General features: G+C 51.5%; 2 protein-coding genes across 2 annotated transcripts; one reads left to right on the forward strand and one right to left on the reverse strand.

Moving 5' to 3' along the window:
* Positions 1-7,630: 7,630 nt before the first annotated feature.
* MRPL46 (mitochondrial ribosomal protein L46) lies at positions 7,631-10,069 on the reverse strand. The gene is made up of 4 exons (XM_068695413.1): positions 9,893-10,069; positions 9,573-9,765; positions 8,747-8,920; positions 7,631-8,072 (listed from the first exon to the last, which is right to left on the reverse strand). The coding sequence occupies exons 1-4, from the start codon at positions 10,067-10,069 to the stop codon at positions 7,822-7,824; spliced, it is 795 nt and encodes a 264-aa protein (XP_068551514.1). The 3' UTR covers positions 7,631-7,821.
* Positions 10,038-13,839, forward strand: MRPS11 (mitochondrial ribosomal protein S11). Its single transcript, XM_068695414.1, has 6 exons — positions 10,038-10,233; positions 10,314-10,409; positions 10,532-10,621; positions 11,335-11,464; positions 12,953-13,018; positions 13,489-13,839. Exons 1-6 carry the CDS (start codon positions 10,181-10,183, stop codon positions 13,594-13,596), a joined length of 543 nt encoding a protein of 180 aa, XP_068551515.1. The 5' UTR covers positions 10,038-10,180; the 3' UTR covers positions 13,597-13,839.
* The last annotated feature ends 1,897 nt before the right edge of the window (positions 13,840-15,736 follow it).

The raw sequence follows: 15,736 nt of genomic DNA on the forward strand, positions 1-15,736 counted from the left end.
GGCAGGAGGCCACCGGGAGAGCCCCTCAGGGCTGCTGGGTCTCCTAATCAGCAGCAACACGCTGATATCACTGCTGCAGTGGTGTCAATCTCCATTGGGATAGTGGCACAAGGGATTTAAAAGGGAGCTGTACACTCAGAAAGGGGCACTCACGCTTGTTAATCCCTCGTAAGCCTCTAATTCCCATTCTTTTTTCCCCAGATCATAAGTGCAGATCTGTTAAGGCCCCGTCACTCGCTGCACGCTAAATTCCTTTTTTTCCTGTCTGGAACCTGCTGGGTGCCCTACAGGTGTTGGGGACAGGGGAGCCGTGCCAGCCCCTGTCCCATACAGTGACAGATGTAGTGGTGCAGGCTGAACGTCACCAGCAGGGACACCTGGAACAAGCCACTGCTCCCTCTCTGGAGAGCCCGAGGATGCCTTCTGGAGGGATTTCTGCACCAACCCAAAACACCATTACTCACAGGAGTGCAGATAAGCAAGGGGATGCCATCGGGGCTTGGGGGGTTCCTCCAGCCAGCCTGGCAGAGTCTTTCCACGCTCCTCTCGTTGGCTTCCAGGGAGTCTTGGTGCCAAACATCTTCTCATCACCACTCCCCAGCCACTACACACACGCACGCAGGAAATAATCCTCCTAGGAATGACAAAGTAATAGTCACTAATTACACAATTAATTTATTCTTTGGCACTAATAAAAAAAAAAAAAAAAGATTTTGTTACAAAGGAGGATAAAAAAAAGAAACAATCTAAGGCTTTGTTTAATTAAAACCACAATACACTGAAAAAACAAGGAATCCTAATGACACAGACAATGCTTTGATTGTGTAATTAGTTACCTACAGAAAAGATGTTTTCTTTTCTTCAAAACCCTGTTTTTTTTTCTTATTACTGTTTGCTTTTCCCTTTTTATTGAAGGCAGCTCTCCTCAGGGCGCACAAACCCCGGCAGCAAACCGCTGCTGCCAGCCCTTACCTGCGGGCACAGGGCTCACATCCTCCCCTCTCACACCCCATGCCCACCTTGGGGTGGCTGCAGCATGCTCCCCATGCCCTCCACAGCCACTCTCTGAGCCGACAGCACCACGAAATCATGATCCCAGCCCCGAGGAGCTGGAGCTGGCAGGCAGAGCAGCCCCAGCCTGCTGGAGGGAGCCAAGGAGCAAAGCGTCAGCCCGGCGCTATGTATATGTTATGCTTCCGTGTCCCGCTGTTAACCGACGTTATATATATGTGTGCTTTAAGTATTCATATATTCATAGCTATAAAGGCCCTTTCTCGACTCGAGCTAAATTGCATAACCGTGACCTACTGTCCCAGAAGGCTTTTTATTCGTGTTAAATGGGGACTGAGATTAGCAAGCTCCTTGGTAGTAGGTGCAGAAGCGTTCCGGAGGAGACGGGAGAAGATGGATGGGTCCTGCTGAGGCTCAGCAAAGAGGGCAAAGCAGCTCACGACTAAAACACGAGAGCTGAGCCGCGCTGCAGCCTGGCTGCCTTCACCTCCAAAAACTGGCAGCAGGGGCTGGCTGCCCCGTGGGTGAAGGCAGGGGCGTCACCGACCTCGTCCCCTCTCCCCATGGACCCACGGCACAGAGGAACATCAGCATCCTTGGAGGTGGCTCCTGGGACTTGTCACCTCCACGCCATCAGAAAGGGATCAGGACAAGGGCTGGCCCCGGCGCCAGGATGCTCAGAGGTGGCCAGGGCCGCTGGTGTCCCCTCGCTGTGACACAGCCAGGGTGGAAGCGGCAGCGAGCTGGCTGCCACGGCGCTGCCAGATGGTGGATGAGATTAAAAGAATTTGATTTTCAAATAATCCATAAACCTGGCTGAGCTAATGTCGTTTCATATGCATTATCTTGTAATCCCGGGGAAGAGAACATTTCAGAGCAAAGAGCCTTATTCTGCCTCCCTGCGAGGCCTCTAACAAGCTATAGCTAATCCCCTTTTTGTTGGAAGGTGCTTACAGGGACCTACAACACCCAGCACGGGGGCTGTGGCACCGTGCCTGGAGGGGACACGCAGGTACCCAGCACCACGGGGGCTTTGTAGGGCTGGGGGCAGCACCCAGCAGGGCACAGGGACACCTCCAGCTCAGACCCAAAGCAGATGAGGGAGGATAAGGGGAGGGAATTGGCCAGTCCTGCTCCCTCAGAGCACATGCTGCAGCACTTTGGGTAGGGGCACAGCTGCACCCTCTCTTCTTGGCAACTCCACTTCTATCCCCACCCATGGGGATAAAGCCCCGAAAGCTCAGCTAGGTGAAGCCTTGTCCAACGCCCTCTCTAAAGCAACCCCTGCACAACCAAGCCATGGGAAGTGGCCAGAGGAGCTGCTGACTTCTGCCTGTCCGCACCCAACACCCACCACCACTTTTTGTCCCTCTCTCTACCCCATACAGGTCCATCACCCCCATACCCCCAACCCCCTTACAGCCCTAAGCATCCTCCATCACCAAACCCAGCCTGCCTGCTCCCTGCCTCTTTTCCCTGCTCTCGAGGCTCCTTTGAGCCCCTGGTTACTTGTCAAGCCTCTGTGGAGCAAACACAACCCCCTGCTGGTCCCCGGGACCCTTCAAGGCACAAGCCACCAGGCCTGGGCATGGTGGTTAGGAAGTGGCAGTCCCCACAGCAGCCTTCAGGCTCCCACTCTGGAGAACAGGAGCTGGAATAGAAGATTTTAAGGGGGAAGGGAAGGAAAGCTCCACGGATGGGATTTCCCAGTCGCTGCCTGCCATCTAGTGCCCAGCACCGAGCTGTTTCACAGGCAGCAACACCCGACTGCATCCTCGGTGGATTAAAGCTCTTAAATTGGTGGCAGGGACATCTGGGTTTCGGGCCCTGTACCCACCGTGCTCCTCACTTTATGTCATGGTGAGGGCTTGGGAATCCACCCAGATCCTGACGGAAACCCTCAGGGAAAAGAGAGGCAAACAGCCCGGAGCACGGGGAGGTGACACCACGTACAAAGGACAAACCACGGCTCGGGAGGCAACTGCTGCTGGGCAGGGGCACACGGGGGTGTCCAACACTGAGGGGGCTGCACAGCTCACCTGGAAGAGCCAGGCAGGGCAGGACAGGGCCTCACGGGCACACAGAAGGAGGTTCACTGGTGAACACGGGGCTCCGAGCACCTCCAATGCTTCCCAAAGCGCTAGGGGACATTAGCGAGAGGATTACTCGGAATTCAAAAGCAAATGGGATTTGTGACCCGTTACATTAACCGGGGACTGGGGAAAGCTCTGCAGAGGGAGCACGCTGCCGGCAGGTCACCAAACCCATTATTAAGAGCTCACAGATCACAAAGCCAGATACACACACACACATAGATAAATTTCTCTTTGCCTGCAGAGCAGGCCGAGCCTCCCTCCTAGCCCAGCATGCTTTTTCTGTGCGCCCATTAAACCTGGATTACACCTGGTCCCTTTCCCCAATAATTCACTTTCCCCCACAGGTTGAAGGTGTAGAAAGAACATCTGGGAGGGGAAAACCTGCAAGGAGAAGGGTGATGTGTGTAACTGCTGTGATAAATGAGGGCGAGCAGGAAGGGGATGGGCAGCACGGGCAGGCAGCAGCCCAGCCAGCAGGAATCAGCCTTCAGTTGCAAACTGTTACCTGGGACAATTTTCCTTAATTTTTGCCTCATTTAATTATGAGATGGGGCGTTTGCTGTAGCTGTGTGAGTGGCCAGCTCCTGCTAGCACCCTTCTTGCTTCTGGAGCAGGCTCTGCTGAGCCCCAAAGCCTTGCACGCCCCGTGTAAAGGCGTTATTGCCTCACCTGGCTTTTGAAGAAGCCTCGTTTTAATGTTGCTGAACACCCCGTCATATTTCAACTGAGAAATGCCCTTGGGTCTCCAAGCCCTGCCTATGAAGTCCTGCCAAAGGATTTTATAACCCCCGCGATCTGTTGGGGAAAAGCAGCCTTGACAGCAAAGCTTTATCTAGAACAACCTGAAGGAGCTCCCTGCTGTCAGCGTTTTGTGCTGACCTCACCAATTCCCGGCTCTGCTTTTGGAGGGCTTGGTGCTGAGGATTGGGTATTAACAGCAAAGCTTCTGGGGCTGTTTTCCCTGAGCCCCAGTTTCCCAGCAGCTCTCCTTCTTTTACGCCCGTCCTTACCTCTGCCTGCCCCCCTCGGCGTCCTTCCAGACACGGGAGGGAAAAGGCATCCTCGAAACAGAAGGGTGAGAGCTGATCCGCTCCTGTCGCTGGTGACCTGCCTCGACCTGATTTCCCACAGCGTTTTCTGCAGGGCACCTGGGCTGCCCTGAGCAGAACGGTCCGTGCTGCTTCTGTAAGCACACGGTGCTCACAGAAACCCCAGGGACTGCCAAAAAAACTCCCCCCACAGAGACAGATCCCTTTCAACTCAAAAATGGAGCTTGGACAGAACAAAAGCAGGTGACCGATGCTGCTGGGGAGCCAGCCACAAGACCCCTCATCCTCAGGGACAGGACAGGGGTGAGCCCACAGGTACAGCCCAACTCCTACCCACCCACCCTCATCCCAGCTGGACGGAGCTCTGCACTGGGACAGCTTCCCTGAAGCAGTGCAGACCACGGCCCTCAGCCCCTCCTGGTTCCACATGCATTTATCTTCCAAATATCTAAGTTTTTGGTCGCCTGGAGCCAGCCAGGAGGAGGAACAAATGCTACCAGCTGCCTGTTACATGGGCAGCGTGGGGTTGTGAGCAGTTCGGTGTTACCACAGCACTACACAGGCACACAGAGCTCTGCGTATAGACCACCAAACCCCAGACAGGGCAGGGTATCAGCTAAGGAAGGCATTTTGTAGGGGAAACAGCAGAAACCTGTACCTGCGAATCTGAGAAGTGGTTTTATTAGGACTTGTTATCTCTCCATGGCTGGAGGGGAGCGCTAGCATCCCATTTGTCACACACAGCTTTAATCTCTCTCTTCTAACATGGTGGCTGAAGCAACAACTCAGATGCAGGGGTTTTTGGCTGCCATTGATCCTTACGTTTGTTTCTGCTTCAGGAGGCTTTTAGCAACGGCTGCTGGGCGGCACTGCGTGAGGGAAAAGGCATCTAAATGGCATGCATCCTTGCTCGTTGAGGGGGGAACGAGCTGGCTTTCGTGCACCACCTTCACGAAGGGAAGTGTTCTGTGCTGAGCATGGCTTGGAGCAGCAGAAAGTCTCTGCAGGCTGACTGTCGGCACCCTCCAGCTCCTTCCCCAGGCGGTGCAGCCTGCAAGATGCTCTACTCACAGAGGCCACGGGGAAGGGGAGCAGGTCACACAGAACAAAAAGCGAGCAGACACCCAAGTGAGAGGATCTGGGATTGTTCGCAGCACCTGGCTGAGGGTCCTTAAATAGAACAAACACTAGAAGGAAAAAAAAAGCAGTTCCCATGCAGGTTGGGAGCAGAGATTTCTGGTTTAGGTGCTGAGAAAACAACAATGTCAGCTTCCAGAGAAGGCCCAGTTTGTTATGCACCTGAAGCCTGTACGAACAAAGGCCTGAGCCTGAGGAAAAAGATAAAACATAAAAGAGGCTGAAGATTCTGGCCTCTCCGTTGCTGGAGGGTGCTGCACCTCTCAGCACACACAGTGCCCGCAGACTTGGTGCTCCGGCAAGCCAGAGAAGAACTGTCTGAGTTTCAACATCACCAAGCTTTCCATACAGTTTTATCTCTCTTTTGTGCTCCTTGTTTTGAGAGCAAAAAAGCACTGATTAAACACCAGCTCATATGCTTTGAAAGCCTCACTCGAGCAGCACAAAACCTGCTTTTAGCACGGGAAATGGCACAGAGACCTCGGCAAGGGGCATGCCCTGAGCCCCTGCCCACAAAGCTCTGCCCAGAAGCTGGGTGCTACTGCACCAGCAACAGCCTAAAATCAGGGGACAGAAAAAAGCCCAGTCCTTGGCCATCTGCACCAAAGCCCCAGGCTACGAGGGGCACAGCCTGAGGGGAAAGACTCACCTCTCCCCTGCACAGGTGCTTTCAGTCTCGGAGAAGACGAGTCTCCCCTTGCACAGGGCTGAGCACAGACAGCAGCCTGCAGCTTGCAGGCACACATTTTGCTTCGCATTTATTTCCTCTTTGCAAATGCTCTCTGCTGCAGGCAGCCTCCTTTGCCAGGCCTGTAAGGGTGAACCCAAGTTTTGTTTTGTTTATAGTTTATGGCAAGCCTGCAGCTTCCATCTGCCCAGCATTAGAAAATGGAAGGCTGCTGTGCTACCCCTCCCCATGCCCCAATGACTTGTGGAGTGATTAAGGACAGCTTTAATTTGAGGCCTGCAGCTCCCAAAGGACTGATATAATATATATAGCAATCTCAGTTCCACCTCTGGAGGCCGAACCCTCTCCAGATGATTAACGACACCTATTTCCTCCTCCTCTCTCTCCCTGCCACTGAAGGCTGATTCCGTGCAAAGTCCAACCAGCTCCAAGCCCACGATCTGACTACCAAACAGCAACATTTACAACCAGAAAAAGCACCCCAAGAAATAAAAACAGACCCAGAGAGGCACGCCAGCACCATATAAGCACAGGATAGCTCTTCTAGCAAAGAACTTGCAGCACGTTGGGCTACCTGAGGTAGACCTGGCTGGGCTGGGTTAGCAGCAGGGCTGGCCTTGGACACTGGGACAGAACTCAAAGCCACCTTGAAGGCTGCTCTCAGGAAGCAGGAACATTAGAGCAGCACTCCCCTTGCAAGTGAAAATTAGCATTTCAGCCCCAAAGAGCTGCTGCTTGAGTGTTACTCACCTTCACTGTTACTGCTGCTTCAGGCCCCAAAGGACTGATTCAGTGTATGTGGGAAAGCAGCATTCATCTGAGGAGCTACCACTAGTTCCCACTGCATCTGTCCCCTTCATGGTCACTGTGTATTGTGGACTCAAAGACCAGAGGCAGCTTCAATGCTGATTAAACATGACTAAGATATGAACAACCCAGCTGCAAACTCCCCAGAAACTGCCCAGCCTTGTGAGCCCTCACCTGCAGCTCGTGATCCATGATGAGCTCCCCTCTCTGCAGTACCAGGCTTGTTCCTGGCTGGAGGAACTTCCACCCGCAGGGGACAGGTTAAGGACTGCTGCCCTCCTGCCCAGCTGTGCCAATGAGCTGATTACCTCTGGAGAAGCTAAAGGGGTTCCAGGGGATCACAGAGGGAGCTTGGCCACCACGTCCAGACAGATGAAGGCATTGCTGGAAACGCTGGTGAAGCTGCTCCAGGCCTGCAAAAGCTAATCCTTGGGTAAGCAACTGATTGCTGCTCTGCTGCATGCTGCAGTGTGCATATCCTCCCCTGGGCGTCATAACAATCCTCCAGAAAACTACAGCCTCAGGGGGCTGGGATGGCGCCAAAGAAAATCACTCCCTTGCCAGGACTCCCATTATATCTAGCTGGCTCCCCTTACACTTAAGGGCAGCTATTCCCACCTGGACACAAAGATCACCCCCCAGAGCTGCTCTTACTGAAGAGCAGGTGTCAGAGACAAGCATTAGCAATTGTTTAGAAGAAGCCATTTGAGCTCTAGACTGTGACAGGGGTCTGGTGAGGAGAGCGAGCCTCCTAGGTACCAAAGCCCCTGGGAGTTGCACACCTGGGAGAGGAACAGATCACAACATGCACTTCCAGAAGAACTCCCTGAGGAGTGCTTCACTTCAGAGTATAAGTTTTAATATTTATTTAGAACAGGCCTGGTGAAGAGAAGTGGGAAGTAACGCAAAGGCAATTTATCCTCCAGAGCCCTATTTAACATCCTATATACACAGGCCACGCAAAGCAACAGCTCTTCTCCTCCTCAGAGTCACATCCCATGTCTTCCCCATGTTCTGGAGCACAGCTTATCATTTATAAGTCCAGAAGGAATCGATTGACTTTTTTCAGGTATTCCGGCTTCAGGTAAGCTCCCAGCTCATCCTTTGTGACCCACAGATAATCTTTCTTCAGCTCTGCCTGTGACAAATCGCTGCTCTGGAGGAAGGCTTTGTAGAAGAATACTTTGGCTCCCACGTTATCCTCAGTCCTGATGGCCCTGGGGAATTTATACTTGTAAATCCCATGCGGTGCATTCCCCAGGATTTTGGCTTGAATGTGATCTCCTGGAGAAAGAAAACAACATGTAAGAACACAGAGCAACAGTAATTACATACTCCTGTAATAACAGACAGACAGCATAGGATGGTCCTTATATCTGGTTCAGACTGACTGTTCCCTCTTCTTGGCAGAAATACTGCCCATTTAAAGTCTTTTCTCATGAAAAAGTGACTTGTCCCAAGTTCATCAAGCACTCTGAGAGGTAGAGAGAACATCAAGCTCTGCCAACTCACGCAGAAAAGGAAGGACACACGTGTTTGCTATCATCCATCTGCCACAGAAGCTGCTACAGGATGACAAAAGGGAAGGGGAAGCTGCACACCTGGAGCAAGCTTAGACCATCCAGGGGGCATCTGGTGCTGCTCAAACATCAGACTGCAAGGGCCAGGCCTGGCACCACAGCGGCTGGCAGCCAGAGAGCCCAGCTCCCAGCCTGCTGGCTGGCAGCCCCTCACACTGCAGCACAGCTGAGTGCAGTTAAGGCACAGATCACCCAGGATCTTGCCAGAAACCCCATTACTCGAGCACAGTTCCACTGCTATGAAATACCTCTTCCCAGCAGATGGGAGGCAATTTCACTACAGATGGCAAATATCCCTCAGGTAGAACAAGGGGGAAAAAAAAAAAAAAAGACTGGGACAAAGAGGAACAAGAGGCAGGCACACAGCAAGCTACATACCCAAAAACATAGCCATAGCTCGCTCAGCTGTGTTTCGCATAGTCTCTCCAGGCTGCCATTCCACTTGAGGTAGCAGCCACAGCTCCTGGTTACCAATCTTCTGCTTTACCAGCAGCATCAGGTTACTGTCCAGCTTCCTGTTCAGAGACTTCCGATCATTTTTTTTATCAGCATCTGCCCAAAAATAAAATAAAAAAATAAAAAAAAATACATTGGAAACAAAGTCTCCCAGCCACACTGGTCTGAACAGCATGATTCTCTCTGCAACTTACACCCTTTTAGAAACCATGCAGAGAGAATACAGGTACATGGAACAAGGCAAAAATCTATACAGAAATATTCGCAGTCACTTTGGGAACCCAAGCAGGATTCAGAAGTGCTAAAATGCAAAAGTGTAGTGCTAAGATGTACTCTACCTGAGCACAGATACTCTAAGGCACTGCTAAAACGTACTCTTACCTGTTCTGTTTTCAAAGGGAATTTGCAGTGAGCAGCTTAATTTCTGTCAAGCTGGAGACCCAGTAAGAATGACAGACAAGTACAGGAACCAAACTTTTCAAGGTTTTTCTTGGAAGCTTCCTGGGAACAACACAAGTTTTCCCCACTCTGGTCTCACAAGGCTGTGTGAATGTGCCTACCTTCACAGCACTGCAGCCCTGATTCCTTTATAACCCAGTTAATTCCTCACACACGTGCTAGCCATGCTGCCAAAGCATGAAGTTTTTAGAGAAACAAGAAGTTGGCAAATGTCTTCTCTGTTAGACACACCTGAGCGTGGTTTTATGTAGGCTGCTCCCCCCTGCCGAGACACAATTTTAGCCGGTACCTGTCACCCTCGGGGCTGGGCTGAACTGCAGCAGCTTCTGCTCCCACTTGTCCTCCAGGTCCTGGGCCATGATGACGGTTTTTCCAGGCTCCTCATCGTCGTCGTACGAGCTCTCCTTCCTCCTCCGCAGCCGCTCCTCTTCCTCCAGCTTGCGGACCTCGTGGTCGGAGTAGCGGCTCCTCTCCAGCTCTATCTAGAGGGACAGCACGAGGTGTGACCGCTCGGAGCTCCCACCAGCACCAGGGGGCCGGGTTTGGGGGCAAAACCCCTCACACCGAGCAGCACCGGGGGACTCCCCTCCTTCTCCCCCCCAGCTTTACCTGCTCCATGAGCGCCGCCATCTCCTCCTCCTCCCTCCGAAGCGGCTGCGTGATGCGGGGCAACCTCAGCAAGCACAGCGCCCCGAACAGCCTCCACGGCCGGGGCGTTACAGCTCCAGAAGCAGAACTCACCCAGCGCCCCCATCCCGCTACAGCCCCGCCGGCCGCCGCCATCATCTCCCCACCCCTTCCCCACAGTGCCCCGCGCCCGCCCGCCGCCATCTTTCCTCCCGCCCTGCCTCGCGCCAAGGCGGCGGCCGCCATCTTAGGGCAGCCGCGCGGGCCGCCATGAGCGCGGCGCTCGCCGTCGCCTGGCAACGGCTGCTCGGGGCGGCCCGCGGGTGAGGGGCGGCCGGGATGGGTTGTTTTGTTTTGTTTTATTTCCCTTTTTCACGTTTTGCTTTATTTTTTTCTCCCTCAGTGCCCGCCGTTTGCATGGCGGCGTGTGGAGGCAGCAGGAGGTGGCCGCGAAGGAGCCCGCGCAGGAGGCGGAGGGGCAGAGCGTCGGAGACCTGAGGTGAGTCCTGGGGCAGGGGCAGCCCCCGGCCCGGCTTTCTGCCCAAATTGTTTGAAGATACAGCGTAAAACCTGGCCGGATGCAAAGAGCGAGTGTCTGACAATCTGATTTTATCTCCCCAGCTCTCTGCTCCTGCAGAGGAGCTCCATGAGGTGGGATGGGAAGACCTACGAGGAGATCCCGATAGCGCACGTCAAGGCCACGTACAACAAGTGAGCAAAGCGGCTTCCCCTGCGAAATAAAAGCTTATAACGTGCCTGGGCCGGTCAATTTAAATGAAAAATGTCAGGGAAGTTCATGGCTGGGGGGACAATACTACTGACTGCAAACCTATAACTGTCCTCATAATGTCTTTAACATTAATAGGATTATTATTACTTCTTGGCTGCGTTCTGATAGGAATAATTAGATGCTGATGGTTTAATGGCAGGGTACTTCCTGCCCTCAGTTCTAGCACTGTGCAGCTGTTGAAAAAGTCATTGTATTATCCATGAGAGATGATTGTGTTTCATTAGTGAACCCTAGTGTGACATTGTGCCGCCTCTTAAACGTCTGTTGAGTTCGAGAAGTATTTTGTACTTTTTTTTTTTTAATACGTAGAAGAAGTAAAATGCTCACGGTAAGAGGTGGGTCTGACAGGGTTAGCTGTACCCAAGGGATAGCTAGCGGAGCAGGTCACCCAGACAGGTTTTACCATCTCCAGTTTTCCAGGCATGACCTTGAACTTCACTGCTGGCAGGTCTCTGCAGCTGGCGAGCATAACTGAGATACTTTGAAAACGAAGGTTGAGTTCAGATGGCTTTGAGAGGGGAAATGAGCTCTGTGGTGAGCCATGCATTTTGAGAAGCTTTGCAGAACGAGGAGAAACTGGAGAGTTAAATCATCTGCTAGCTTATTCCTTTCTTTTGCCCCTCTCTTTCCGTAGCACCCACATCCAAGTGGTTGGCTTTGACAACAGGCCGTTTGCCCGTACGTCCTGCGGCACTGAAGGCTTCCAGAACGCCAAGAAGGGAACTGCCATCGCGGCACAGACAGCCGGCATAGCAGCAGCAACAGTGAGTCTGCGCTGAGTATTGTCACCCTCCCAGAGGGGGTCCCTGACTGCATCCTGCTGCTACCCGGGGACAGGGGAGTGGAGGACAAGTACAGTAACTTCAGCTATTTTCGGGGGAAAGTAGGGCTTCTTGTTCACATTGCTTATCCCTTGCTCATGAGCAGCACTCCAGACCTCTGCTCCTTAGCACTCGAGCAGCACGCTGTTTGCTGACAGTTTCCCTAGCTTCATCTGACACAGTGAGCATCTTCACACTGACAAAATGTGTTTGAAACAGCGGTGAGAAATGCCCAGAGGGTGATCTTAGCTGTGCACGCTGTGACTGAGAAACGTAGCTTGTAGCCTCTCCTTTCCTTGCTCCAGTTTCCTAGCTCTTTTATTTGAAGTGAACGTACCTCAGCCATTTTGGAAATAAAAGCCCCTGAAACAGCAGCAGTTTAATTTGCACTGCAGGGGATTGAGAAGTGGCTGTAATTACTGGCTGAATGTTTTATATTTGCTCTCTGCCACAGGAGAGCTGAGCTGCTACCAGCAGTTCTAGTCAGAAAAAGCAATGTCTCTGGGCACGTAGTTGCCAGATGCATACAGTTTACTGTAGTAATTCCTAAAAAAAAAAAAAAAACACGTGGGCGTCCAGTTAGCAGAAAAAGATGAAGCTGGCAATGTTATGGCCCTAGTTACAGCAACACGAGGCAAGGTTAAACTGAAAATCCTCATCCTCAATTAGATGGAACCTTTCGTGTCAGAGGTGTTCTGTGCTGCTGCTGGCCAACAGCTTGTTATGGTTGATTCAGAGGAATATAAGAACACTTTCACTATTAATCTTTGATCACCAGAGCCTCGTAATAGCTCAATAGCTGTGGTTGGCCAGATGTATTCCCATCCCTGTTAAAGTTTGTAGGAGATTAATTGCACTTCAGTGTGGAAACCGAGAGATTCAGGAGAGCTCCACTTGGTGGCAGCACTGCTCTGCTTTACAGCAGGTGTTTTTCATTTTCAATTTGCAAGTCCCTAAAATTTTTGCACTGAAAGCGTGGACTCCAGCACAGCAGGTATAAAGCCTGCCCACTTTTCTCATTTACCCTCTAGAAGGAATCCACTGATCGCAGGATAGAAGTCACTGCATTAGAGAAGGAGAAAACAGCTTTGAGTTACTCTTTGTTAGCCAGGTATCCATGGTTATGTCATTTTCTGTCCTGACTTTGGGTCACAGATCGTTTGATCTTGACACTTTCTCTGTATACGTAGTTGACAGCTTAACACAAGTTTTCTTGAAACTGCCACAGTTGTATCCAGGCTTCCTTTTCTTCTACTGTCTGGCTTTGTGCAATAACCACCATCGTTCTCTTCTGTATCCATTACTATCTACTTTTTATTTTTAGTTACAGAATACTGTGATAGTGGGTCAAAAGCAAATGAAAGGCTCCAGGGGAGCCAGAGCAGCAGTAGATACATCAAAGAGAATACTAACCAATTCTTCTCCCCTCAGAAAGCACGTGGGAAAGGCGTATTGCACGTACGAGTCATGGTGAAAGGACTGGGACCAGGACGCAAAGTAGGTGTCAGTTTCTTTTCATATAGTTTTTCTTTCCCAGACATCATCCTTTTATTTTTATTTTTTTTTAATTCGGGCTAGTCTTATGAGAATACCTATTAATTTGTGGGATTTATTTTCAAAAGGTGATATAAAGGATTCATCACTCATATGCCTAGTAAAGAAAACTGAGAATAATAAGAATTTTAGAATAATTTCCTTCTGGAGACAGAACAAAAGCTGTATTGGTATCTTCTTCCAACTAAAGTAGCAAAATTGATGGGAAATCTGATGAAAGAATGGAAGCAGATAGTTTTAAACTGTATATTCTGATACTAATTACTTATCCATAGGATAATTACAAAGTAGAACTATTGGAAGAAGCTGATTTTTTGGGCAGGGACCCAAGCTATTTTTCCTTTAGCTTTTTTATCCCCTTTTGCTCTGCAGCATGTTGCTAACAGTGTATCGTCTGCTGTCTCACCCCGCAGGCTGCCATCAAGGGTTTGACCATGGGAGGCCTGGAGATCATCTCCATCACCGACAACACCCCGGTTCCACACAACGGCTGCCGCCCACGGAAAGCCCGGCGAATGTGAGAGGGAGTGGAAGAGCCACGCTGCATTCAGTGCTAGCTCACACAACAGGGACTGGGTTGAATATTGCCCGGAAAGGCCCCCTCCTGGGAATTGTTTGCTGAGGGGAGCTCAAAGAAGACAGTCCTGGGCCGTGGAAGGTCAGGCGGTATGAGCTGGTGGTAAAAGCAGGAGTGCATCTACCCCCTCGTGGGAAGCCTCTTGTGTACAAAGTTTGTTGATTAAAATGTTGATCTTCCGACAGTCGTTCCCGCTGTGTTCCCAGAAGTATTTTGGATTATTATTGCCTCTCAGCTGCTCTCTTCCTCTCTCCACAGTGTGTGGCTCTCGTCTAGCCCTCAGTGCCACTACTGCTCTGCTTAGGTGGAAGGGGAGCACGAGCTACGTACAGAATCAGCCCTCCTCGCAGTCAGCTGTAGTAAACAACTGCGTGGGGTCACTCCATCTTCCTTCCCTCTTTCTCTCACCGCACACATTTGGCAACAGAAGCAGTAACTCTTTCCTTTCCGCCTGGCTTGCAGAGCTCCCTGTGGCATGCGGGAGGCGCCGCTCCCCGTCCACACCGCGTGGAGCACCGCAGCCTGAATCCCTTACTGGCCAAGGTGTGCTGCTGTGTTTCAGCTAAGCTGCAGCTGGCAAAGGGAAAACGCCAGCCCTTCCAAGGGGCTGTGGTTGTGCCAGTTTTGCTGCTCGCAGCGCCTTTGGTTCTGCCCCACAAACTGGATTTGCTGGAGCTCCTGGGGAAAGCAAGCAGGGGGTGAGCAGGCTTGAGAAACGATGAAATGCTGCCAAGGAGATTTAAAACACTTACGGCTTGAACCGTGCCTCTATATCCACAGGCAGCATGGGCTTGTCACAGGGCTGTGATGTGTTATTGCCGTCCCAGCTCCATCCAAAGAGAATTTCTGCCAAGCAAACATGTCTGAGGCTCTCTGGAGGATTAAGCAGGGAAGGTAACAGCGCTGACTGACAACAGCTTTGATTTCCTGGGTGGCAGAAACCCACTGCCCAGCACAGGGCAGCGACGGGAAACCCCCCCTGCCAGAGAATCCTGGGCTACACACAGCACACACTGGGCACGCATTTCACTTGTAAACACGGGGTGTTTTGGTGCAGCCAGCAGTTTCATCACAAACCCAGAATCTTCCTTCCGATTATTTTTCTTTCTGTCGCTCCTCCTTAGTTTCTTAAATTGCATAATTAACTATTCTCTTCCTCTTTAGAGAAAGGGTACCATGGCAACGAGGCAGTGAACCTCCTTCATGGGGCTGAGTGACATGCAGCAGGTTTTGAAAGAAATCAGTCTGCTTAGGAGAGCCTGGTGAGTTGCATTTGACAGAAGAGAATAAAATAAGACTCGGATGAATCCGACTGCCTGAATTTGAACAGAGAGGTTATCTCGCAGGGAAGTTCCCTGAGCTGTCACAGCTTTGACAGCAAGGCAGAGAGGTTCTTCTATACCTGTGTGACAGACTAGACGAGCTTCCCCCTTGCTCCAAAACATGGCCGAGCTTCTGGTGACTTCATGCTACTCTTTTCGAGGAGAATAGGTCACATCTGTGACAAACCACATTTAATCTGAGTGTTTTGGGCAGCCAGGTGGGGGAGGCAGCCACAAATATGGATGTGCCTTAGAGCAAGGCTGTCCTGCTTCCTGCTGAGCCCTGGCAAAGAAGCACCAGCTGCTGGCAGGCTTGGCAGCGCAGCGTGGCACAGGGCACACGCAGAAATCCGAACACGAGCGTGCTCTGCCACCAGCTGCTTGTGGCAGCGACGCAGCGGAAGCGCCCGTGTTGGATCAATACGAGGGAAGGGGTTGAAAAACAAGATTGGGAAGAGATCCGTGGTCCTGTTGAAATTCAGGGAAGAGTAGGTGGATGACTCAAGAGTCAAATAGCAGCTACAATAAATCTTTGGCTCATCCAGACTTAGAATCAAGGCTGTGCCCTTTATAAAGGCTGCTCCTGAACACCCCTGGCTTCTGAGCCTTTGTGAGCGTTGGATGAACTCCACCAATGCACCACCTCTGCTTACACAGCGGGACATTTCACCTCCCTGTCCGCTCTGCCTGCTGCTGGTACCTAGCCCTATTTTCTTCCTCCGAGTCACATCTATTTTGCACTTTCCAGAAGAGTTAACACTC

This window comes from Anas acuta, chromosome 12, assembly GCF_963932015.1.
Source record: "Anas acuta chromosome 12, bAnaAcu1.1, whole genome shotgun sequence".
Lineage (NCBI taxonomy): Eukaryota > Metazoa > Chordata > Aves > Anseriformes > Anatidae > Anas > Anas acuta.